At 33.9% G+C, this 27,177-nt stretch overlaps 1 protein-coding gene across 1 annotated transcript; it reads left to right on the top strand.

Annotated features, from left to right (window-relative positions):
* The first annotated feature begins 39 nt into the window (after positions 1 to 39).
* Positions 40 to 26,809, top strand: SRP72 (signal recognition particle 72). Its single transcript, XM_039845279.1, has 19 exons — positions 40 to 197; positions 2,034 to 2,154; positions 3,800 to 3,923; positions 5,194 to 5,337; positions 5,418 to 5,529; positions 7,090 to 7,121; positions 8,370 to 8,494; positions 8,589 to 8,646; positions 12,996 to 13,127; positions 13,997 to 14,125; positions 14,909 to 14,981; positions 16,510 to 16,574; positions 17,942 to 18,037; positions 19,190 to 19,293; positions 19,430 to 19,507; positions 20,281 to 20,418; positions 22,214 to 22,251; positions 24,598 to 24,757; positions 25,392 to 26,809. Exons 1-19 carry the CDS (start codon positions 89 to 91, stop codon positions 25,567 to 25,569), a joined length of 2,016 nt encoding a protein of 671 aa, XP_039701213.1. The 5' UTR covers positions 40 to 88; the 3' UTR covers positions 25,570 to 26,809.
* The last annotated feature ends 368 nt before the right edge of the window (positions 26,810 to 27,177 follow it).

Here is a 27,177-nt window from a genome sequence, read left to right on the forward strand (position 1 = left end):
AGCAACTACTGGCTTACTCCCCGCTTGGCCACCTCTAAGATCTTCTTCCGGGGCAGAGGTCGTCCCATCCCTCCGCGTTTCCTTCAAGATGGCGAGCGGCGGCAGCGGGGGGGTTTCGGTGCCTGCGCTCTGGAGCGAAGTGAACCGTTATGGCCAGAACGGCGACTTCACGCGTGCTCTCAAGACTGTCAACAAGAGTAAGTGTCCGGGCGGGTACCGGGGCGGGCACCGGCCGGCGGAAGGATGCGGCCTTTTTCCGGCGCTCGCGACCACCTCGGATTAGACAGACGCGGGCACTGTGTTGTGCCAGCAGCCCCCGCACAAACGCCGGGCAGGCGTGGCGGGCGTGGGTTACAGACCCTCCGCTCCGCCACACTATCGTATCCTCAGGTCTTGGGTAGTTTAGAGACACGTGTACTTCCTTCTTTACCCACCGCAGGAAGCGAGGACGGGATTTAAAGAGACCGCTGCTCCCAGCACCTCATCCAAACTGTTTTCTTATTTGACGCTTCTATTTTCTTGTCTTATTTCGCTAATATTCCACATTGCCCTACTTTCTCCTTCCATTTAGTGGAGTGATGAGACTATTGCTGAGGGAGCTTGTTCTCTTGGGCCTCAGCGCGGGGGAGGAACCTGCCGGGGACACGTAATTTAGAGGCTAGTGCCGACCAGGTGACAGCTGTACAGATTCAGGGGAGAGGAAACATCTGGATCTGGATGTCAGGCCTGCATTCTCACAGATAGAAGTCAGTGTCATTAGACCAGAAAGTGTGTGTGTGAAAGCACTAATATTTGAAATAACGTCGAAAAAAAAGTTTGGCCTGTTTTTTGCCCTGTAACGGATCATTTCGGCTAAACTGCCTTCGGTATGAGGTTCACTCATATTCTTTTACCCTTTACTAGGTAACTGTAATATGGCCATGCTTTTTAATGCTCTCTGCCGTACTAAATTCTTATTTACTGACGATGCAGCCTATGTAGATAGATCTGGAAATGTAATTATCGGGACAGGGTTTAGCTATTTAAGTAATAACATACAGAATATGTCAGTAACATACAAGGTTGTATAAATAAATTTCGACAACCTGTTGCTCGGTTAACATGATAAGAAGTGCTTGTGATCACAATGCAGTTTTGATAATTTGAGACATTAAGGAAAATAGATACTAATTAGAAATTCAATTCCTAAACTTGTTTTGAATTAACGTTAGCCTTTGGCTAGGCCTGCAACCAATACTACTCAATAGTAATGTAAGTATTTTGTAGGAACTATTTAATCAAGGGCTGTCAGTTTTTTCTCCAATATACATATTTTTTTAATTGGCAGAAATTCCTTTGATTCTTAGAATTGGATTCCTTAGTTGCCTAGGAGTAAGGGGAGTGATCCTGTCATTTTGACACTGAACAGCTGTACTTCTCTTTGGTCATCTTAGGTGAAAAGAAAAATTTTGACTAGTTTTTGGATTATGGCCAGCAGGATAAATTGCATTCGTATACTTCACAGCTTATAGATACCTGCAGAATATTCTTATTTCATCTTCTTGATAACCTTGTAAAATAGGTACTGCTTTCATACTTGTCTTGAAGGTCAGAAAACTAAGATTTGTTGCTAGAAGATTTGTTGCTAAGATTTGTTGCTTAAGACCTCAAGGCATCTAGTGATAATCTTATACTCAAAGTCATTTGCTTCCAAATTGTACATGAACTTTTTTATTTCTCCGTGAAGTAATAAAATGTGTAGGATGTAGCCTCCAACCCAAGATGAAAAAGCTGGAGAAAATAGCTTCTTTCTTGTTTATTTCACTCACCTTTTTGGAAACATTCATCTAACTCACTGAACATAAAAATTACTAAATTATAACTCTCTTTATCACTTCTTAAGTTAAAAATGAAGATCTACCTTTAAAAAAAATGTTTTGACTAATCTGCAATAAAATTGGAAATGTAGTTTCCTGAGATGAGGGTGGGAACATTTAGTAAAAATATGAAAAGGAAATGAAATTAAAAATTATTTTCCTAAAATTGCTTTGTAGTACTGCAGATCAACAAGGATGATGTAACTGCGCTACACTGTAAAGTGGTATGCCTTATCCAGAATGGAAGTTTTAAGGAAGCCTTGAATGTCATTAATACTCACACCAAAGTGTTAGCCAAGTAAGTGATTCAATTAGTTGTTTTTGTAGTTATTAGGAACACTTTTACCATAGCTATAACCATTTTCATGGTTTTTTCCCCCCACTTTTCAGTGATTTTTGACCTGTTTCTTTCCTTCTTTTTTTTTTTTCTGTTGCTTCCCAGTAGTGTTTTTGAAACTAGAAGGAGTAATAGGAGCTGTCTATTCTGCCTTTAAGGGGAGCCTTTTCTTTACCCCCATCTTCCCTACCACTAAGAAAGAAGTAAACTGGAAGGATGTAGAGCGTAAATGTAACAGTTCTTGGAGGACATAAGGAGAACAAGGAAGCAGAAGTTTAATTTTAAAGGTAGAGAGGGTAGAACATATATGGTAGGGATGTATAAGTAGAGGCCACTAGGATAGTATAGCAGTCTTAGCCTGACTTCTGTGCCTGCCTCCTTTGAGAATTGTTTAGGTTTGATTTTAGGCCAAGATCTTTCAGTGTCAGAGTTCTTTAGCAGTTTTGAGAATATATAATAGTATTTTTGCTGTTGTTAATATTTTTTATTTATCATTTCATGAAATGTGAACTTTTATTCAGAATTGTTACTGTAATTTTTCTTTACAGTTATGCCTAAGCCTCAAAAGAAATATATTGAAAAATAAGTGTGCAGCATATTTATTCTTTAATAAGATTCTGGTTTATACGTTGCAGAGCAGCATATAACATACTTACTTTTGTATAAGAAAAGGAGGATATAAGAATTTATGTGTATTTTCCTGTATTTGCAAAAACATACTAACCAGAGAAACAGTAAAAATGTCACTTGTAGGAGGTGAGGAAGTTAAGGTAGATTTGAAAAACAAAGTAAAATCTCTCAGTATATACCTTTTTTTGTTTTTTTATTTGAGCTATATACATATATAATTAGATTGAAAACTAATTTTAAATCTTTATTAAAAATAAAAGGGAAATAAATAGAACACTGCTTTCTGCTAGTAAACATGTTTATGCTGAAATTCAATATTTTGAATTTTGACCATTTTCTGACTGAGATAGGGAATTTTGAAATAATTTTTCTTAGGCCAGTAAATAAAGGATATTGCCATTGCTTTGATAAATATTTTTCCTCATGGGTTATGGTTGAAACTTCAAAATGAGTTTCAAGTGTCACATTAATGTCGATGAAATTTTAGGTCTCTATATGTATATTTGTAGTTTTGTGTTTACCTGTTTGGATACAAATACTATTTTTTTGTAAGATTTCTGGTTTTTCTTTGCTAATCATTTTCTATTGAGCAAGTTCAAAGCAGCATTATATGGCATATTTGATTAGTAGAATTAAGAAACTTCTATAATCTATTTAAAATAGTGTTCAGGTTATCTTTGTATCTAAGACAATTATTTAGCTGGTTCATGATTTCATTCTTAAATGTTTGTTTCAAAAGGCCAATAATTCTGATAAATATGAAAGCAAGAGAGGCTAAGGAAATGGATGTACTATTTTCTGCTACTAATGAGCTGTCTGACTTTCAGACAAGTCACTAACCTTTGTCAGTTTCCTCATTTGTTGTTACTGGGGATTAAATAACTTCATATATATCAAGGGCCTAGAGCAGTATGCAGTGAGCACTCTGCTGTGTTAGCTAGTAATCAGATACTGTTTTTTTTTTTTCTATTTTCAGTAACTCTCTTTCTTTTGAGAAGGCATATTGCGAGTATAGGCTGAACAGAATTGAGAATGCCTTGAAGACAATAGAAAGTGCCAACCAGCAGACAGACAAACTAAAAGAGCTTTATGGACAAGTGGTAATTACTGCTTTAAATACCTGTTGACAATCACCCTCAGTGAGAAGACTCTGCCTATACTAAGGAGCAGGGATGAGGAACCCCATCCCGTCCTGATGTTTCACAACACGTGTCAACAAACGAGTTTGAACATATTCCCTCTTCTTGATCGTCATACAAACAGTTGTATATGTGATGTACTATGATCAAATGACTTTCTCAGGGTAATTAAAAAATTAAAGAAAGTTAAGAGTTCTAAGAAATTTGGACTTTTTAGTTGGAAAGGAGCTTATATACTTACACAGTTTTGAAATTGTATTTATTTCTAGTCTTTAACTCTTCTAAGTTTAAAATAAAATCTTGATAATTTGGGTAAATTTAGCTAGTTCATGAAATCCTTGATAATGTCTTATTCTAAAGGTGTTTTGAGACATAATTAAGCCTATGTAAAGGCTTAATTATATTAAGTAAAGCTATTAATGATGAGAGGACAGAAATATTATATTAGAACTAGCAAAATACTCTTTAAAGTTTTAAAAATGTCACTTTAGGGCAAATAATGTATTGACTTGTCGTATAAATGGGTTAAAGAGAGATTTGGGCAAGTTCATGGATTGTAGGTCTATAAAGAACTGTTAAGATTAGCTAGCTGAGTTTAGGGTAAATTCTAGCATTTTGAGATTGATGAAGGGCAACAGTCTCTTTTAGACATGGTGGACTAATTGACACACAGTGATGGTTCTTATTGCCCTTTAGGACAACTTGAACGAAATAAGCAAGAATTACGTTTTGTGTACTTCAGACTACCCTATACAATAGTTGGTTTCTGGGAAAGAGAAAATGAAGATTAAGTGTAGTGAGTTCCTGAAAATATTAAGTCTTTTGTTAACATCTGATTTTGCCCTGTTTACTGGAGCTTAGTAATCATATGTTGTGGGAAAATTTTTTTATTGTAAGTCATATTTAGATAACAGGGTGATTTCTATTACAGAAAGATTTTCTTTCATACCCCATTTAGGCACTTACCTAACCTCCAGAAGAAGTAAATACAATGACTTTTCTAACTGAATAATGCCTAGAAATCTGCAATGTAGTAGAAATTTATTGCAAGTAAGTTTTTGGAAGTATTAGTAGCCCACAGAACTAATTGAAAAATTATAAAGGAAAAATGATTGCCCATATTATGCTAAATTAGGTTTCCTACTAAGTGGTTTCAAAAAGGATTTGTATAGTATTAAAGGCATAACATCTTGTCTTCTCTGATTTTTTTACTTGCTATTTGTCTCTTCAGTTATACCGGTTAGAACGCTATGATGAATGCTTAGCTGTGTATAGGGATCTCGTTCGAAACTCCCAAGATGATTATGATGAGGAAAGAAAAACAAACCTTTCAGCAGTTGTTGCAGCTCAAAGCAATTGGGAAAAAGTGGTTCCAGTGAGTATCCTTGTGCTACCCACACAGCCATGAAATGACATTTCTGTCGGGTGTTTGACTGGTATTTTGTTCCATGACAGGAGAACTTGGGCCTCCAAGAAGGCACACATGAACTATGCTACAATGCTGCATGTGCACTGATAGGGCAAGGCCAGCTGAATCAAGCAATGAAAATTCTACAAAAAGCCGAAGGTTGGAAATTTAAAAATTATTTGTAATTATAATGTGCCTGTAATTGTAATGTGCATATAACTTTGCAAAGTATTTCCAAAAACTGCATTTGACTTTTATGATGTTTTTAAAGAGAAATTATTGATTCAGTGAGAATTTCTCAAAGCTCATCTAGCCTTTCTTTTAGTTTTTTGATGATATCTCTCCTCTATTTCTCTCTAATCCATAAGCCAGACTACTTGTTCATTTTTAACCACACTGGACCTTAAAGTATATTCTGAGTAGATTTTTGAACAAGTTACTATGAATGTTAAATGTAAATCGAGTTAATTAACGTCACACACTTACATTAGTACATGGCATTTCATATAAGCGTTCAGTACATATTAGTTACCATCATTGTTATTAAATAGGTACTCAAGTGAAGTAATAACGTATATATGTTTGCATATATGCACACACACAACTACATTTATACACTGATAACACTATTCCAGTGTATTCTCCATTTAGTATGTTTTCATATACAATATTTACATAAGTTGAAGCTTTTAATTAAGAAAAAAAAGTATTAGAGAACTTATGTCTGGTCTTAACTCCTGAGATATTTATACTTTTCTTCTGTATACATTTTCTTTGGAAGCTATAAAAGTGATATAAGGACTGTGGTGAACTGTTGGGAGGAAAAAAAGGTGAAACCTCTTAAATGTTGAAGATTAAAATAAGAACAAAGGTTAGAGCACCATGAGAAGAGAAACATGTTTGATAATTATAATTTCTTGATCATACCCAGTATTGACAGTGGTATGGGAGAAGAACATTCTCGTATATTGCGGGTTTGAGTATAAAAGTGATACAAACTTTGCAGTGAGCAATTGATTTTAAAATTTGCATATCCTTTGATCCAAGAGATTTTTATTTCTAGAAATTTATTTTAAGGAAATAATTAGATAAATTCATATATGTATCTGTATGAATGCTAATTGGAAATATTCATAAGAAAGAAATTTAGTAACATGAGTTTTTGTCCTATTATTGCAACCTTAGGTTACCATACAGTCATTAAAAATAATAATGTTAAAAATAATGTAGATCTGTATTTATTATAACATAAAAGATGTTCATAGCATAGTAGATGGGGGAAGGGAGATTTCAAAATCATATGTAGAATATCCCGCTTTTTATTTTAAAATTCAGCTCTATATTTACATTAAAAAACACAATAACCAAAATGCTAATAGTTGTTAATCACTGGGCGGTAGAATTATTGTCTTTATTTTTATACTTTTCTATAATTGATTTTTTGCAGTCAGCATTTGTATTTTTAAATGTCCATGTCCTTAAAAAAAATTTTTTAACATTAAAGATTACAAATGAAAGAAAAATGTAAAATAGCTAGAATGATCAGCGACTGATAATATTTATCTACTATAGTTGATGCTAATGATAAATTTCAAATCTGCTTGTTTTTTAAATTATCTTGAAATCTGCTGCCCATGAATTTAATTCTTGCTCTTTGAAATGGTGAAAGGAATGGGAGTGACCCAGCAATGTTAATTTAAAAATCATTTTTTCCTATAGATCTTTGCCGCCGTTCATTATCGGAAGATTCTGTAAGTATTTTACTGTTGTTAAACCCACATTTTACACTTCTGACTAATACAAATTTGTAGGAGGCCTCATTGTAATATTTGACTTTTTGGAATAGATAGTGATTCATTGAATAGGAATCACAGTATAAGAAATACAGAGTAGAAAACCTATTGATTAGTTAGGGAAGGAGTCTCTTAGGCTGAGAAATTAAAATACAAAAATTTTTATATGCCTTGTGCATTTTATTTTAAATTCATATAAATTCTTTTATTTCAGATGTAGGGCTTAGGTCTTTGAATATGGGTGTGTTCATAGGAATTTCATGTTTTCATATTCCACACATAATTCAGCATTTATTACTTCATCTCCAGTTTTTTTTTAAGCACAACAATATCTTAAAGACAGTTGAGAAGTAGTTTTATTACAGAATATTTATAGATGTTAACTTTTTCACCAATCTTGCTGTTTACTGGCTCACACCCAATTAGACAGTAATTTTCTTTAGGAACTCATCTTTATCAAATATTTCTGAGCATTCAACATAGTTTTCATTGAAACAAGTCTCTCTTCACACTAATAGTTCTTCTCTTACTATAGTAATTAAGTTTTATCATTTGCTTTTCAAACCTAACTGGCATATGGGATTGGAAGCAAACATACATGACTCCTGGTCAGCATATATACTCACCAGGTGAGAGCAAGGGTGCCAGGTGTAGTAAAAGCAGCCCCTTAGCCTTGAGCATTTGTTGTACATGGGTATCAGTCAACTTTTTTAGAGGAATGCAGAATATGGACTAATCTAGAGTATCAGTTAAGAAAGCTGCTGTTTTAATTAGAGAATCAGTTTCTGCTTTTGAAGTTCTTTATATGGTGATAATTAGAATTTTATAATCTTTGGACTAGAGTTATGGTAGAAGAGTGAAGTGTTTTTATAATGTGTTCTTATGAGAAAATTTTTTCCAGAATTGAAGGATATTGTAAAAAGTTAAACCTGCACACTGGATTTTTACTTTTTTTTCATTCTTAGGTTTCAGAGAATAATAATCAATGAGCTTGTTGCCATGTTCTTCTAGTATCCGTTTTTTTGCCATTCTCATTTAAACTTTCCTCTTTGGCTGGCAATTCCTAAATTTTAACATACTGACTAAGGGAAAATATTTGAAAATTATGTCTTTAGGATTATATATCTTTTGAATGTTTGGATCACTTGGTTAGTATGTGGCTCATTTGGAGAATTTACAGAAAAAAATATTTCCTCTTCTACTTAGGATGGGACTGAGGAAGACCCACAGGCAGAACTGGCCATCATTCACGGGCAGATGGCCTATATTCTGCAGCTTCAGGGTTGCACAGAGGAGGCTTTGCAACTTTACAATCAGATAATAAAACTAAAGTAAGTGAGTTGTTAAAATGAAGCATCTTTTATAGGAGATGAGGTTTCTTCTTTAAAGATTTGTTCCTTTTTGATTGTTGCTTGTTGTTCACAGGCCGACAGATGTGGGATTGCTAGCTGTGATTGCAAATAACATTATTACTATTAACAAGGTATGAAATATCCATGTCTTTCCCATTCTTAAGTTTTATACTGAAAGCATATTTCCTCAGCCTTGTCTTAGGATAAGTGTTCTTTTTTCCATGACTAAGTCCAGTTACAGCAAAATCACGATGGAAAGTGTTATTTTAACTTTTATAATGATGATGATTCTACAAGGTCTATTCAAGTAAAAAAACTTTTTGGTAATTACAGAGCCTGGACTTTAAAATCTTACAATTTTCCAAGTTTATAATAATAGAGAATCTCTGTTTGTTAGAGAAATAAATTGTTTGGACTTTGAAACTTTGTGTGCATGTTTTAGATGATTTTTTCATCTAGTGAGTATGAATGCAGGTTTTCTGTGTGTAATTATTCCTTCTCATGGTTTTCATTCGGTGGGAAGGGAGACATGGCAGATTCTCTTTCTCTTCCCTCTCCCCCACCCCAAACCTATGTGTAAAATATTACAAATATGTGTATAGACAATCTTAGGGTATTATACTAGTCAGATTAACCACCATTTGGAACATTGTTTTAAGGGAAAAACATTCCAAGTTCAGATATGAAACTTAATAGAAAATAAGAAAAGTAACATTTGGAGTTTTTTTGAAATGCCATGTAATTTTTCAAATGCCATCTCATGTCATCCTCACAATTAACTTTTTAGAAGGCAGTACTTGTTTCTAATTTAAGAGAGTATAACCTAAAGGCCGATAGGAGTTAAGTAACTTATATAATGTCACAGCCAGTAAGAGGTAGAACTTGGAATCATATTTTAGCTTGCTCATCCTAGTCCTTCATGGTACTTCTTTCCTCCTGTAGAGAAATACAGAGGGTCCCTAGAAGTGGGATAATGGCATTAAGAGGACAGTAGTTATAGTATGTTACAGGTCATTTGACATGGTTTAGGTTCCCCAAAATCGATCCTGGCATTTGAATCTTAGCAATATATATTTATGAATAACTTGAAATGTCATTGAGAACAAATTCTTTTTATATGATAAATAATTGTGAGGAGGAGATTATGTGAAAACTTAATATTTCAACCTTAATGTAATTAATTATGCACAACTTTCTTCAGCCAGCAGGTATTTATTTCTGACTTTTTTATTCAGAATGGTGTTGGATACACTAGGTAATGATGAAACATAGTCTTAATCATTACATAGTTTTAAAATCTCATTCTGCTGTTGAAAAAATGTGCATGTTTAAATTTGTTTGAATACTTTATAATTGCAGTATATAGTGAAAGAAAAGATCTCTGGGTTGGCAAATTTGAGCTGACCCTTGAAGGAGGGATACAGTTTGAAGGTTATAGCAGCAGCATAAAGCAAATGAAATATGAAGAAATATTTATGGCTTGGGGGAAAGTGAGAGGGCAGAAGATGAAACATACACACTGGCTAGTTTTTAAAAAACAGGTTAGATTGAATGATATCAAAGTATAGGAGGCCTTCAAAATTAAATTTTGAATAAGTGCCATGATAGCAAAGTTTAATAGAAGTCTGGCAGTGGCATGTATGGTGAATTGATGTCTGAAAATGGTGACATACAAGTACCAACTAGAAATATGTTTTTTTGAGGATTGATTTATATGAAAGGCAGTTTCTTGCTGTACATTAAAATAATTTCATATTGAGCTTCACACTCAGAAAAAGTAGAATTTATTTTAGATTTCTTTTTTGCCTCCTTTTAGTCTTTAAACTAGTAGAAGACCTGGTTTAAAAAGCACAGTGGGGGTGGCTCCATATAGTGGTTAGCACATCTGCTTTACACGCAGGAAGTACTGGGTTCATGCCCCAGTTGGAGCCATGGACCATACCACAAGAACGCCACGCCCCCCGGGTATACCAAGCCCCCCAAGTGTACTGGGGGTGCCAGGCCCCGAGTGCACTCCACAAGACACCCTACCTTCAGAGATCCAGTTCTTAAGGGGAAACATCCATAGGTCAGGGGTGGAAGTGGAGGAGGGGGGATTAAAGAGGGGGAAAAATGAAGCACAGTGGTATCACTTATTTGCAAATCATTTACCAGCGGTCCCTAACCTTTTTGGGGGGACTGGTGCTCCTATGAGAATCTAATGCCTGATGATCTGAGGTGGAGCTGTGGCGGTGATGCTAATGTTGGGGAGCGGCTGCAAATACAGATGAACGAAGTCACTCACCCGCCTCATACCTCTTGCTGTGCGGCCCGGTTCCTATCAGGTCATGGACCAGTATTGTGGCCCAGAGGTTGGGGCCCCTTGGTTTAACCAAGGTAGAAAACTGTGCACATAGTAGACACTCTGATGCTCAGTTTGCCCTTCTCAAAATGCAATGTGACTTAATTGTCTTCCTTCCTTGGAAAGTACATGACTTTCTATAATTTTTAAGAGGACTTTCTTTAGGAAGATAACATTGTGCTTGCCTCACACAGAAATTTCAGAAATTGAGCTTCTTTGTGCTTCTGCCTAGGTGAGAGGGACTTAAGGAAAAACAGTAGCTATGCTGCATTAGTATTTTTTGTTAAAAATGGGTTCAAGAGCAGTATGACTGTATTTTTGAATTTTCATGATTTGCTTATATAATGACAATACACCTGTCCCTTGATTTACACAGATTATCCATTCCACGTGTCTTTTTTATGCAGAAGAAAACCATGTAAAAAGAGTCCACCAGTACAACAAAAATACTAAAGAAATAGGCCGATATAAGTCATAAAAATATTTCACACATTTTAAAGAAAAAATGCTAATAAAATTTCAGAAAAATAAAAATGTTTTATTTGCTGTTGGCGTCTGTACTCTAATCTAAAGCAGTCAACTTTCTCTTTTTAATTGGCACAAAATCACTATCTTCATCTGTTGAAATATTTGGAAATACTACTTTGGTTTCATTATTTATATTTTTGTATGATCTTTTTCCAATCCCATCTTTTGCTAAGTTTTCATAAATTCTTCGATATTCGCTGCAACATTTAAAAAAATATTTTTGAAATTTTAAGGCTCATTGGATGTTTGGATCAATATCTAGAATTGCAGTTTCCAGTTTTGTGGCCAATTGAAGAACTTTGTAAATATCTTCTGCAATGAACTTTGTAAATATCTTCTGCAATGAATGAAAGTGATTCTAGGTCACTGCTGTATTCATTGGATGGGCTTCAGATATTAAGTATTATTATTCATTATCAGTTAATTTGTGATCAAACAGTAATTTTGTTAATATCATCTACATTCAAATTGTCAGGGCTTTCTTCTTGAAATTTATTTAATTAATAAATTAAGTTAATAATGCCAGTTAATCTCTCCTGTTGTTGGAACCATATTCCCTGGTAAAACCACTTCTGGCCATATTGCTTTCCAGCAAGCATTTAAAGTTGATGGCTTTATATCACTCAAAGCTAAAGCAATATTCTTGATACAACTTAAAAAATTGAGTATTTATTCCAGGCTTCTGTAACTGCACGTGATTCATTATTTTCAAGTTTATTTAAAAAAATCATTAAAACTTCGTTTAATATAATTAATCTTAAAGGTGGAAATAATGCCTTGATCGAAAGATTAGCTCAAGGGAGTTGTATTTGGTGACAAATATAAAACTTTTATATTTGGATGTTCCAAATTGTGTGGATTATCAGATACCTTATCTAAAAGTAAAAGTATTTTAAAAAGAAGACATTTTTCCTTCATATAATTTTTAGCTTCTACAGCAAAACATTTGTGAAACCAATCCCGAAAAACACTAATATCACTTGTGCTTTTTTATTTGCCATCCAATGAATCATTAATAATTGTGTTATTAAGTATTAGTTCTTTGTATGTTGCCGAGTTAAGCTATTGTTTTTTAGAAAGAGTAATCACCAGTAATGGAAATGAAAAAGAAAGAACTGTGTAAAATGAGACTGCGTAAATGGAAAGCTTGTATAAAAAGACCATGTAACCGGGGGGCGGGGAGGGGGGTGGCGGGGGAGTATCTACTGCATTTAAAAAAACTCACGTAAAAAAAGTACCGCGTAAATCAAGGGACAGGTGTATTTCAAAAAGGAATGAGTTTGTCATCTAAATTCTAAAGGGCCTAGTTTGTAGAAATTGCAAATTTAAATATCTTTGTAGTCCTAATTTCCAGTGTAGAATTTGGGTTATCCTTGTGTACTTTTCTTCAAAAAGCCATTAATAGTGGAAAGATCAAAGAAAACCGAGAACCCAACACAAATTTATGTGCATCTTAGGAACATAGACACCCCAACCAGGCAAATGTATTATTTTCCAAGCTCTCTTATGTTTATATAAAATTACTAAATGAAAGAGAAATAATGCCTTGGAGTGTTAAAAGATTTAAAATCTGAGATTGCTGTTAATTATGGATGAACTTTTCTTTGTCAGGACCAAAATGTCTTTGACTCCAAGAAGAAAGTGAAATTAACCAATGCAGAAGGGGTAGAGTTTAAGCTTTCCAAGAAACAACTGCAAGCTATAGAATTTAACAAAGCTTTACTTGCTATGTACACAAACCAGGTAGGTAACAGAGCTCTGGTTCCTCTGGCTAGACCTTTTGGAGCATGGCACATGAGGCATAATGGGTGTATCAGTTCAACTTATTTATATTTTTTGTTTATATTTTATCTTAACCCATGTGTTCTTCAAAATGTCTTATATAATAGTTTGTTGGTTAAACAAGTAATTTGTTCAGTTCTTTGTAAAGGTGTGCAGTTGGTGGCTTTTAAGAAAATACTATTCACACCTATAAAACATGATCTAATTTTCTCATTACCTTATTTCTAATCTCTCTGAATTAAAGTAAAAATCACCAAAGATGCTGATCATGATTAGAGATTTAAGATCAGTTTTCATATTAGTTTATGCATAATCACATCAAGTTATAAATGTTAAGGAGGTCTATTCTAACCCTAACATGAATTAATTCTAATTAAATTATGATTGTATACTCTTCTAGAGCAGACTCAGTAGGAGAGTGAGAAGCAGTAACATTTTTATTATTTAGAACTGAGTCTAGTTATTCTTAAATACTTTAGCAAGAAATACCTATACATTTTGTTGTTTTGACGCAAAAGCTAGTACTTGATTTATTTTTTTTTTAAACAAAATTCTGGAATTTAAGCATCCAAATGAATGTTTAGAACTCACCCTTTCCTAAGTGCTTATAGAACTCATAACTTAAATTCAGTAAATGGAAATCTTTTTCTTATACAAATACATTAAGAATAGATACTGTAAACCACTTCTTTCTCCCTAGGCAGATTTTACTTATTGTTTTGTTTCAACTGATTTCCTTCCCTCTTCTCCCTACTCTTATTTTTGGTCACTCTGTTTAATTTCATAAACCAGCTTATTTTTGGGGTGTGGGGGGATATATTGTCTTTTAGGCAGAACAATGCCGAAAAATATCTGCCAGTTTACAGTCCCAAAGTCCTGAGCATCTCTTGCCTGTGTTGATCCAAGCTGCCCAGCTCTGCCGTGAAAAGCAGCACGCAAAAGCAATAGAGCTGCTTCAGGTAAAGGAATTACTGGAATTCTTAATGAGGTGTCAGGTTGTTGCCGCCTTGTTTCATTTTCATTGTTATGATAATGTATAAGCTTATAAATTTCATGAGAAAACTGATAGTTAATATACCACTAGGCAAATTCCAGAGTATCACTTTGGTTAATTCTTTGTTTTATATAAGTTTGCATTAGTATATATTTGCCATAAACCCTAAAGAATGCTTTTCATTTGTAGATCCATTTGATGTGAGTTAAGAATTTGTTTTAGGCTTAAAATACCAGAACATGCATAACTCCTTTTTCAATAATGTATTCTCCAGTAAGTTCCAATCCAAAACCTCAAATAATTACAGAGACCCTGACTTAATTTTTATCAGCCTGTTAAATTATGTTTGAATTTCCTGAGGGTAAATTGGACAGGGTAAAATTAAGATCATCCTCAGGAACATCCCTAGCAGGGACCCTCAGTAAAGAGGCATCATTTGAGTAGCTTTCTTTTAAAAAAAAAAAATTTATGATAATAAATATAAATATAAAAATAATAATTTTAATTATTGTTTATTAGTGGCTTCCTGGAAACTTGCATTATTGCATTTTTTTTCTGGAGCATAATTTTAAAGCATAGTGGGTGGTGGATAAAATCTTTTCAAAGTAAAATTTTGATCTAAAACCAGAAATTTAATATTTTAAAACTGTATTTAAATTTTTATGTAGCTAGGATAACTAATTGGAATGTATGCAGTTAGTTGTACAAATTAAATGTGATCTTTTTTTCTCCCAATTAAAAATTTTAGGAATTTTCAGATCAGCATCCAGAAAATGCAGCTGAAATTAAGCTGACCATGGCACAGCTAAAAATTTCCCAAGGTATTAATGATTATTTTGTCATGATTAAAATGTCATTTTAATGGAAACATATGGTTGGAATAATTCTGAAGTAGTTGTAGACTGTGATTTAAAAATTTTTGCATAATGGTGAAGCATAATTATTGCTATGTTAAACATGAAGCTTGAGTGAGCTCCAACAGATTTAGTAGTGAGTTAGTTGGCCTCTTCTTGGGTTATTCGAAATTGTTAGAATGATTCTCAGTTTATACCTTGAAAGTCTATAGGAGCAAAGGATTCCTCTGTTCCAAAAGACCATACTTACTCAAATTTCCTGGATATGTTGTGTATAGAAATCCTTATATCTGTCACTTGGTAGTATTGCATGAAATACTTTGCATTCTGATTTTCAGAATTTCCTAGCCCTTTATCCTTTATTTATACTTTACAACCCATGTTTCAGGGAGAGAGGCAAGGAAATTGAATAAGAACTGACATTTCTGAATCTTACAGAAAACAGCTAGTGTTTTGTCCATGATTTGAACTAACCTTGAATGATTATCTAGACTTGTATTATCCATATTTGGTAGCCACTATTCGCATGTAGCTATTTTAAGTTTAAGGTAAAATTAAATAAAATTTACAATTCAGTTCCTCAGTTGCGCTAGCCAGTATTTCAGAAGCTTTCTAGCCACATGTGGCTAATTGGACAGCATAGATGTTTCCATCATGACAGTTCCATCAGACAGCTGTGGTATAGACCTGCATTCTCAGTGGGAGTGATAATTGATTTGGTTGGAGGGGGGTGTCAAAAAAAATCTTTGATATTATGGTGGCTAACATGAAATTTTCACGGATAGAGGGGAGGGGAATTGGCAATTAAAATATATCTAAAAAGACTCTTTACTAGGGTAGTTATGAAAACAAAGTTGAGAAACACTGCTGGTCTCCCTGTTACCTCATTGTCACATTTACTTCGTTTCCTTCTTTGTTTCTTTTTCTTTTTCCCACCCTTCTTTTTTTCTTTTTCTTGCTCTTCTCTTTATCTTCATTCCTCATTTGATTTTCAGTTTATTTTTGGAAGGTTTATTTATTACAATAAAATTACTGAGAGAGAGCCTGTCATGGTTTTTGTTTTGTTGTTTTGTCTTTAAAGATTTTGGAAGGTTTAGTTTTTGTGGTTTGCAGTGAGTGGAAAATAAGAATTTTAACACTGTAGGACATTTTCCATTGTACTCATATCTACAGTAACATATTTCAGAGCCTTTAGGGAAGGATTCTGCCTTTAAATTACAGTTCTGAAAAAGGAGAAATGGAACTTAATAGATTGGGAGTTGAGAGATGACTTTTCTAGTCATCTACCGTTAACTTTCTTTGTGGATGTAAGCAAGGCTTATTGTTTCTTTAGTCAGTTTTTCTTATCTGTAAAATGAATGAAGTACATTTTCCCTAAGATCCCAAAGCTTGCGTGTTTAGAGATGTTACGAAATATGACTATTAAGTTTCTTGTCTTTTTTTTCTATAATATGCTTTTTCATTGTGATGCTGATTTTGTTTCTAATCTCTTAAGGTAATATTTCCAAAGCATGTCTAATATTGAGAAGCATAGAGGAGTTAAAGCATAAACCAGGCATGGTGAGTTTATATCTAAAATATCATAAGACTGAAAAAGTAATAGAATTAATAGTCCATTGGTATGTTTGATGTTACTTTGTATTCACTTTATATTCTGCTTATTTTTTAATATATTTATAATATAGGAGTAATAGTTAATAACAGTTACTTTCTGGTATAAATTTAATTCATTTCGTGCTCTGCTTTGCATTGGTTTAATCAGATGTACCAGACACTACTTAGGCCTTATATTACTCTGACGCCAACCTTACATAACCTAAGACCCATATAGGGAATTTTCTTAGCCTAAATTACCATGTCCTCGGTGTTGTTTCTTTGCGTTAAAATAAGTTAGTAATAGTGCCCAACAAATTTAGTTTTTAGTTCTCTGATTATTCAAGCATCACATGTTTAGATTAGTATAGCTGTGAAAGCATCTATTTTAAAGTAACGACTAATTCTATAGTGATGGTATGTGCATTTATTGAAAAGGGACTGTTTTATTCATGTCTGCATTCTCTAACAGCTTGTTTACAGTTGGCACTTAATAAGGGTATAATAGTATTATGATAGTGCTTTCTTTTAAAGATTTATATTTTAAAGACTGGCCTACAATTACTTTATGATAGAATCAAATATAATATATGGCTGAAAATAAAATTTCTAATATTTAATATCTGGCTTTCTGTTATCTTTCAAGAAATTTATCTATTTCACTTATTGGATTTATTGGCATAAAAGTTGTTCAGATATTCCTGTAGATCCTTGTGTTTCTGATATTGGTTATTAATGTCTTCTCTTTTTTTTCCAATCAGTCTGGCCAGAGGTTTATCAGTTTTACTGATTTTTCTCAAAGATCCAGCTTTTTGTTTCTGTTTCCTTTCTGTCCTTATTACCTATTGTCCCTACCCTTATCACTCCACTTCAACCACCTGAGCCTCAAACACACTGGGCAAGCTTTTCACCGGCTTTATGTAGCTCAGGTCACATGTGACTGACTCGTGGGAGTTTAGCCATGCTAATGTGTATACCATACTTTCATGCACTTGAAAGTCCAGCAATGTCTGATTATATAAACTAATTTTCTAAGCACTTATTCTCAATTTCTGTACTTACCATGTTGTGGATTGGTAACCATTTGTTAATGGGCACTGCTTTAAAGGAAAGGTATAGTTTATAGATAACTAACTTTGTATTTGGAAAACACTGTCATTGTTTATGGTACTTCTAGTTATTATGCTCCATAATATGTCAGTTTTTATGATGAATTAGGTACTGGCAGAAAGCTTACCTTTTATCTGCAGTTTCTTCAATGTTTTCCATTTTCAAAAAGCTTATTATGGGAAAAGAGGAATTTTATTTACTAATTTATACCTTTGGCTGGGTAGGTATCTGCATTAGTGACCATGTACAGCCATGAGGAAGATATCGATAGTGCCATTGAAGTCTTCACACAAGCTATCCAGTGGTATCAAAGCCATCAGGTACAATGAAGTAAAATATTATTAGGGCAAATTTTTACATAAAAATAAAAAGCCACACTATTAAACTCAGAATTTAGGAGAATTAAAACAATTAAACTCACTATTTAAAAGATGGAATGCTATTAGACTGTCATATTCAATTTTTTAAGTATACCAAATCTAAATAATCGAAAGTAAGAAATGGCTGCAAAATGAAAAAAAAATCGCTGTTATGTTTTCTGAATCTCCTTCCTTTGTGTGCGTACCTGTGTTTGTGTGTGTAATCTCAATAAATAATGTTAATAGCACATGACTGCATATAAAAAAATTCATCTTTAGTGGCTAGAGAGCCCATGGATGGTAGTAATTGGTAGAACAGTAGTATATTTTGACCCTTGAACAACACGGGTTTGAACTGCACAGGTCCATTTATATATGGATTTTTTTTTTTCAATAAATACTATAAATGTGTTCTCTTATGATTGACTTAACATTTTTTCTCTAACTTACTTTATGTAAAAATATAGTGTATAATACATATGACATACAAAAATATGTGTTAATCATCTGTTTATATTATGGTTAAGGCTTCTGGTCAACCGTAGGCTATTAGGTTTTTGGAGAGTCAAAAGTTATATGTGGATTTTAAACTGCAGGGTTGGGAGTCATCTCCCACAACTCCCATGATGTTCAGGGGTCAGCTATACATGGAATAATTGTATATCATGTCTCCATCTAATAGGAACATCTTCATTTTTTCCAGCATAGACCTCTGCAGAGGCAATATCCAAAGTATACATATGTACAAATGGCATATGTGTTGCTAACAGTATTAGCAGTGGAGAGATATCTGTGTTCTGGGAAGTATTAAGTTAATGTTGGAGAACTATGGTGACATGTGTTTAAAATTTGATTATGGAGGTTATTTTTAGTTGTGGACAACCTGATTAGAGCTGGATTGTGTTCCCAGGTTCTAAATTGGTCATCACTAATTTGCCTACCCCCTCCTGTTTATGTGTCCAAATTTGTTTTTGTTGTTTTATGCATTCCGTAAAACTTAAGATGTGAATTTAATGGATAGGTCCATTGTAAGGGTCTAATAAATATAACTCCATTGACTTGCTTGCTAGATATACCTTAAAACTTTTTTTTTTCTCTTTTTATTGAAACTAGCCCAAATCTCCTGTTCATTTTTCCTTGATAAGAGAAGCTGCAAACTTCAAACTCAAATATGGGCGGAAGAAGGAGGCAATTAGTGACCTAGAACAGCTATGGAAGTAAGCTCTGAAAGGTGGAGATGTAGAAATCCCTATTTTATTGCTGTTATTTGATACAAGGGAGTTATTTTGCTTGTTTATGTTATTTTAACCAGTTTTATAAACTGTTTAGTAACTTTCTTATTTCTTCTTTTAGACAAAATCCAAAAGATATTCACACCTTGGCGCAGCTTATTTCTGCTTACTCACTTGTAGATCCTGAGAAAGCAAAAGCGTATCCTTTTCATTGTTCCAGATAGCTCCCAAATAGCATACTAGATCTCATCCAATACCTCTTTTGACCAGGACTTTTTTGATGCTGTAAATTTTAACAAAATAAACAAAGCCTCCTTTTAACTAGTAAAAACAAAAATGCGAATTTATTAGTCAATGTGACTGAAAATTACAGCAATAGATCCAATATGGTATTCAGCTTGATCCATTAGCAAAAATAAAGTCGTCATGGTACAGCTTATATCTCTCCAGCAACAAAAAGAAAGGAAGCATATTTTACCTGAATAGTTGTACATGATTCTGAAATGTCATTCTGATTGAACTGTCTTGTGCCTATGTCAAACAATAATTTTAAGAGCATTTGGTGCCCAGATTGGCTGAGTTTGGATCTTGTGTGCTAGTCCAATATGGGTGTATTCCCAAAACCGAGGTGGGATGGTGGATGCTAAACACCCACAGGTCAAAACCTTTGCAGTGAGCAAGTTGATGTTTTATAAGCTTGACAGTTGTTTTGGAATAGAGTTTTTATTAAGCCACCACCTAGAAGTATGATTACCGAGTTAAGGAAAAGATAATTAGATTATGACTCCTTACGCTTTCTTTTCACAGTATATGATATATAATTGACCTTATGACCTTTGATATGTTGTTTTATAGAAGATTTAAGAACTTTTTTTGCATCTAAAAAAGACAGTTTTTTTTCCTGTCAGCATAGATATATTGGGAGACATATTCATATGTATATTGTATTCCTGAACTTCAGTTCTATCCCAGTCTTAGTAAACACTTGCCCTCATCAGATAGCATGTCTCTAAAAGTAGATGTTGAGGCTCTTGAAAATTCTCCTGGTGCTACATACATTCGGAAGAAGGGTGGAAAAGTTGCTGGTGATAGTCAACCAAAGGAGCAAGGGTAATGTTTTTCATTGTAACATTCACTAATGCTGATTTTAAATTATGTAAAGCATAAAAATATATTCTTATAAAAACTGCATATGAATAACGTTTAAGTCCCCTTTGTTTCTTTTCCCTTCTTTTTTGCTGTGCCCAGCTCTTAGTCCTTGTTTCCTCCCTCCTCCCTGGCCAAGAATTAATTTCTGGCATTAATTTAGTATGTATCCTTCCAGATATTTGTGTTTACACAGAGAGATGATTTAGAACTATTTTCCTTAGGTTGGATTATTTTGTTTTTTATAGAAGTGGGATTATATTGTACTGACTGTTTTCAAACTCACTTTCTTTCATTTAATAAGTTTCAGATTTTCCCATATTCTATATTTCATTCTTTTTATGCATAGTATTCCAGAGGCCAGATGTGCCCTGCTTTATTAATCTGTAAGTTATTGGTATATTTAGTACATCATTTAGTAATTCTAAACCAAAGTTCAGATGAGCTTTATTTTGCTAATTTGGTGGAAAGGTTAGCCAGTTTCATTAACTGTAAGATGTACATTGACCTTTAAGCTTTTAAATTTCAGCATATCATTTTCATTAGGTGTTATTAATGTCTTTTATGATGTTTTGGATACAAAGATTTAGTTTATTTTGAAGATGTACTATGTTGACACAATATAAATCATGGTCCTTGCCCTCAAGTCTAGCAGAAGGCAATGTATGCTATGATTGTGCAGGCCATACTGGACTACACCAGAGGGAATAATATTTCCTAGAGACAGAGGTTAGGAAAGGCTTCATGGAGGAAGCGATTGGGTTGATTCTTGAAGAAGATGAAGAAGATGAGATAGGCAAAGTTTGAGCAAAGCAAAGAAGTAAGAAATGGCAGAGAATCTTTGGGAAATTACAGATATGGCCTTGGAGTATGGATTTGTAGGGAGACAATTTAGAAGAGTATTGCATAGCCTGGGTGAGAGAGAAAGCTCTGAAGTAAGACACTGTATGTTGCTTTTCTCACTCTTCAGGGTACCCTGAACTTCCACAGTTGAATGACTTGGTAGAGAAATTGTTGCTTTCTCATCTTTTTAGTTCACTATTTCATAGTTCCCATAGAGATATATCACATGTATGTACAGAGATATTTTTATGTCTTTTCACTGTAGCTGTCAGAGTATTTAACAGTTATTTTGAAGTATTTTCTTGATTTTTGTCTGGTCTTTTTAGTGCCTTTGGGGGTGGAGTCAGTGTACTTAATATTTTATTTACTAAAAAATTCAACAAACTCATAAGGTTCCAAACTTGAAAAATGAGAAAGTGCAGAGTAAAAAGTCTTCCTCCCATCCCTGTCTGCCTTACTCCCTCCCAAGGCCAGAACCAATGTTACTTGTGTTGCATATTCTCCCGGAGATATACTTTGTATGTGTTATACCTGCACATGTTCTTCTGGCAGAGTTTAATTTTCTGTTCTCTAGTTTTGCCAAACATAAGGGAACTTACCACAGTACTGTAGATTTTCATGCGTGTGCAAATTTCTTTTTACATACACTTAATATGTGCCAGTGTAAATGGTATCTGTTTTCTGAAAATAATTGTAACCTTACCCCTGTTTTCTAAACCCCCTTCCAAAAACTACGGTGTATGAAGTTTGATTAAATTTAACCTGAGTTAAGTATCCCAACTAGTTTATTAACTTTGATGAGCTGATGCCAAATATTAAACACCTTTATGATAAAGTACTCAGTTTGCTCTTTTGCACATGCTTAATGCTCTGTGTTTTATCACACTGATGCTAATGATTTTTTTCCTCCTTGTAGACAGGGAGATTTGAAAAAGAAGAAGAAGAAAAAGAAAGGTAAAGCTTTTTCTTTTAATCTTTGGATTTCTTTCTATAAGATAAAAGCTTGAGTTTAGCCTTATAGAGAAATCTTCAGATATAAATATACTGTTCTTTCTTCTTGTATCTTTGAACACTTGAGTTTTTTTTTACTATGGCTAACATTTAATTTTATTACTTTAAAGAGTGCAACTCTGAATTCAAATTGTTGCTCTACTAACATTGCTCTTTTTCTGTGAGTGTGAACAGGTTACTAACATACGTAAGTTTTTCATCTGTGGGGTGAAATATGGAGTATATACCTGATAGGATTAAATAAGATACTACATATAATGCTCTTAGAACACTGCCTGGTGCACAGTACGCTCTTATGCATTAGAGTGGTTTGGGCTACAGGTTTCATAGGACTCCATCAGACTGACTTAAGTAAATTTACTGTTTATGAAACTGGCAATGGAGGAAGGTTAGCATCGAGGTTGGTTGATCCAGTAGTTGTATCTGTTTGCTCTGCTGTACACAAAACTTAATACCATTAGAATCTTAGGATGTTTGTTGGAAAGAGGAGCACATACTTGTCATTTACATCCATCAGGACGAAGAGGGCCTCTCTGCATTTGGCAAATCTTTCCCATTAATCTCATTGGGCCAACAGAGGTCAATGTCTGTTCCTGAACCATTAACCATAAGAGTGCTATACATTGATTGGCATAAACTGTCTTAATCTGTGGCAGGAGTGGGTGGAATTGTCATGCTTGTCTTCAACTAAGCAAAGCTTATGCTTGGAGCCACTTATCTGTTTCTGAGTCTTTGGGAAATCTGTGGTCCAAATCAGGTTGCTTCTTGATTTTTTTACACTGCCATTTTAGGATCCAGCTTTCCAAGTTTATTACTACTGCTCCATCTGGTTTCCAGCTTCCACAATTTTATTAATAATATCTTTTCTCCTATTCTTCCTTCTTATGTGTTTATTGTCATTTTAGTGGAGTTTGGGGACTGTGCGGAAGCTAATGTTTGCATTCAGTCCACTGTCTTTAACTAGAAATCTTCTTCTTCACTTTTGTCACAGTACTTGGAAATTGGTAAAAACTCAAGTATTTGTTTTGTGTTGTTTTATATATTAGTAATACTTCATGAGAACAGGTGATAACTATAGATAGCAATAATTTACAATTTCACTTTTTTCTTTTTTTTTTGTGCTTGCCAAATGAGCAATTTTTAAAACTTAGAAATATATACATATGCTTATTCTAAAAACAAAGTAAAATAAAATAAAAACAAAATAAAGGTGATAGACTTCTATCATTATAGAATGGCATAGAGTGGAAAATTCCCTACCCCACATTCATGTTCCCAGAAGTAATTACTTTTTTGTATATAGAACATATATATACATTTACATGCTCAGGTAGTAAAAGTTTTTACAAAGCTGATATGAACATATCAGGATAATTTCTTTTAATCTTCTGTTTTAGATTGTATTGTGCAGACATTTTTTCCAAATTATTAAATATAGTTGTACTTGACTTTTTAGCTAGTTGTGTAGCTTGCTATAGTGGGGATATACTATAATTTATTTAATCATTCTTTTATTGATAGGCATTTAAGTTAGTTTGCTATTTTAAAAAATATCACAAAATATTTTTAGACACATAACTTTGAGGCTTATGGTTTCTGCAGGGTAAATTTCTAAAAGTATAAATTTTGACTGGTACTACTAAGTTGCTCTCTACAAAGGCTATACCAGTAAACACTTCTGCCAGTGGTATTTGAGTGTTTCCTACTATCTCACCAACACTGATATTATTACTGCTTTTCATATTTGTTAGTTTGATAGAATTTTTTACCCTTTTCATTTTTATTCAGTGAAGCTGAGCATCTTTTCATATGCGTGTTGACTTATTTCTCCTGGCTGACCATTTTTACAGCTATGCACACGTTTTTTTGTGTGATTTACCTATTGATTATCAAGAACTTGTTCTATATTAAGAACATTATCGTTAACCAATGTCACCATAAAAAAATTAAAACAAAAAAAGAATATTAATCCACTGTTGTATAGTATGCATTTTTTGTTGCATATTTCTGTTAAAAATGTACCTTTTACCAAATGAAAATTAATTTTTTTATGTAGACATATCTGTAAAATCTTTTCCTTTATGGCTTCTGAATACTGTGTCATGCTTAGAAATAAGGCATGTGAGATTATACAAATAATCACCTATGAGATTATACAAATAAAACTTTCTCAGATAAATTTTTTTTAGTTTTAATGTTATTTTTTCTCAGGTTTGGACATATTATTTAAACAACTGTGTTGAAAACATTATGAACGGAGCTCTCATTTCTTCATCAATTGTTACACAGGAAAACTGCCTAAGAATTATGACCCCAAAGTGACCCCAGATCCAGAAAGATGGCTACCAATGCGTGAACGTTCTTACTACCGGGGAAGAAAGAAGGGTAAAAAGAAGGATCAGATTGGAAAGGGGACCCAGGGAGCAACTGCAGGAGCTTCATCTGAACTGTAAGTTACTGCTTCCCAATTGAGTTCACTCAGCGTAGGTTGGTTCTTTCTGAAATTGCCCCAGGGTCATGTGTGAGAATTTTTTAAAATATTTTTTAAGTATGAGAAGTACAGTCAGATATCTTTGATGTTTTGCAGTATTGTGTTGTAAAGGAAGAAAAAGTGATACTTCTGGTTTGATTGTATTGTAAATACTAGGATTGTATGATTGTACCATAAATAATTAGAATCCTGTATCTTCAAAAGGAAACTAAATACGCTGAGTCATTCAAAGTACTAAATATCTAGATAAAGACATAAATAAATAATGTGACTAGAAAGAAGTATTAGAAATGTTACTTATATAAGTTATTTCTACATGGTAGGATTATATAGGTCATTTAAATTTTTTTCTTTTTTAAGCATTCTAAAATTGGCATGTACCGTGTATTACTTATTCTTTAATTATAAAGCAGTAAACATTTTATTCAAAGGGAAAATGAATAGAGAGCTGGGGAACCCACCTTAAAAGAAATAGAATGTGTCGGGAAGATAGTTCAGAGTGGAAAGTGAAATCCATGTATGTACATTTTTGTAGCCTTTTTCTTTGTTGAATATATGAATGACCAACACTTTCCTGATCTCACAATTTCAGGGATGCCAGTAAAACTGTGAGCAGCCCACCCACTTCCCCAAGACCTGGCAGTGCAGCAACAGCATCTGCATCTACAAGTAATATCATACCCCCAAGACACCAGAAACCTGCAGGGGCTCCAGCAACAAAAAAGAAACAGCAACAGAAAAAGAAGAAAGGTGGAAAAGGTGGCTGGTGATTAGAACATCCTTGTTGCAGGCTATTTTTAAATTAGTCTTAGCGACACTAGGAACATAATGGTAACACAGCAAGAAGCACAGAGCTGCTCCCTCTCTCATCCCCATATTTTCATAAAGTTACTTTCTTGTGCATCAAACAGGAAGACATCTTCCTCAAACTCTGCGTGGTCTGACTTGGCCTATTTGTACTACCTAGCTTTGCGCAGATGATGAGGACTCAAAATAACTGGGCATTTACCCACTTTGATATCTATTGCATCCTTTTTCTTTGTGTGCTGGTGTTTTTGTTTTGTTTTGTTTTGTTTTTGTTTCACAAACAAGGCATGTTATCTAAGATTTCCTAGGATATAAACAGAAACTACTTCTGTTTTAACTAGAGTCCAAAGATGCTTGTTCCTCTCAAGTCCCAGTTTAAATTATGTCTTAGGAGGCCTTGGGAGACTAAAAGTGGAATCTTCTGAGCATTCCAAATATCTGCTTAGAAATATCATGTGATAAAAAGGGACCTATTAATTCACCGGTGTTCTTCACTTCATTACCTGTGTGGCCACAAGAAAACTAAAGTAAATGTCTTGATTAATTTTTACCATAAATTCTTGGTCATGTGATACTGGAATATGCAATATTATATATAGTACTAAAAATTATGTTTGTATGTTTATACATACATATATATAAATTAGGACTCCTTTGTGCCCCCATATCATTTTCAGATTATGATAACATGCTGATTTAGCACTATTAAAAAACTCAAGGAAACATCAATGTTGTAAGAAACTGACTCTTATACTCAGTGTTTTACGGTCAGATGGGGTCAGACTGTCTCAATCAGATTTAATGGTCCCTATCAAGAGCATGACCATTGACTTCCTATGTAGAGAGGAAATCAAAACCAGAGTTCAGTAGCAGGCAGTATTAAAACAGTATTGTTTGGCCCAATTAATAAATACTCAGATGGCTCTTCTTTCTAGTTAGAAGTACGACTCCTCATTACCCTTCCCAAAGCGATGGAGTATTCTACAGTCAGTCTGTGGTGTCAGTGTTGCTCTGGTCTCCTTGCTTACAAGCCACTTTCCCACTGAACAGTTGTGACACTGAACAGTTGTGACAGATGCCCACCCTTGTTAGTACTCATTTTATGCTACCCAAAATAGCATTGAATTTAGACTTAAGAGTTATTTCCTTATGATCATATTACTCTGTCCTTGTTAATAAAGTGCTGCTGTGTTTGACTCTGAACGTATCTACTGAAACTTCTTCAAAGAGGTTTTTAAAAGACTTTTCTCCTTTACAAGAGTAAGGAATGTGCTGCCTTTCTCTTTGACATAATCAGAATCTGTGGTGGCATCTAAACAAGTGACCCTCTTATATGTGAGCGATTTATTATGGCATAATACTTCTTGAGCTCTTAGAATGGCCTTTTGGTAAGAGCAACATATTTATTCCTTCTGAATATATACCCCATTACAGGAATAATTGTTAGTAAATTTATTTAGGATTTTATTAAATTTCTGTGGTGAAGGATAATCATTTTTTAGGTTTAAGCTACAGAATCTTGGTGATAATTATCAATCATTGAAAATTTTGACCCATAGGCACAAAGTGAA

Source organism: Pteropus medius, unplaced genomic scaffold (assembly GCF_902729225.1).
Source record: "Pteropus medius unplaced genomic scaffold, Ma_sr-lr_union100, whole genome shotgun sequence".
NCBI classification, from domain to species: Eukaryota; Metazoa; Chordata; class Mammalia; order Chiroptera; family Pteropodidae; genus Pteropus; species Pteropus medius.

Coding starts and splice junctions, on each gene's coding strand:
- SRP72 (XM_039845279.1), top strand. CDS start 89: ATGGCGAGCGGCGGCAGCGGGGGGGTTTCGGTGCCTGCGCTCTGGAGC. Junction 198..2,033: donor TCTCAAGACTGTCAACAAGA/GTAAGTGTCCGG, acceptor ATTGCTTTGTAG/TACTGCAGATCAACAAGGAT. Junction 19,294..19,429: donor GACCTAGAACAGCTATGGAA/GTAAGCTCTGAA, acceptor TTCTTCTTTTAG/ACAAAATCCAAAAGATATTC.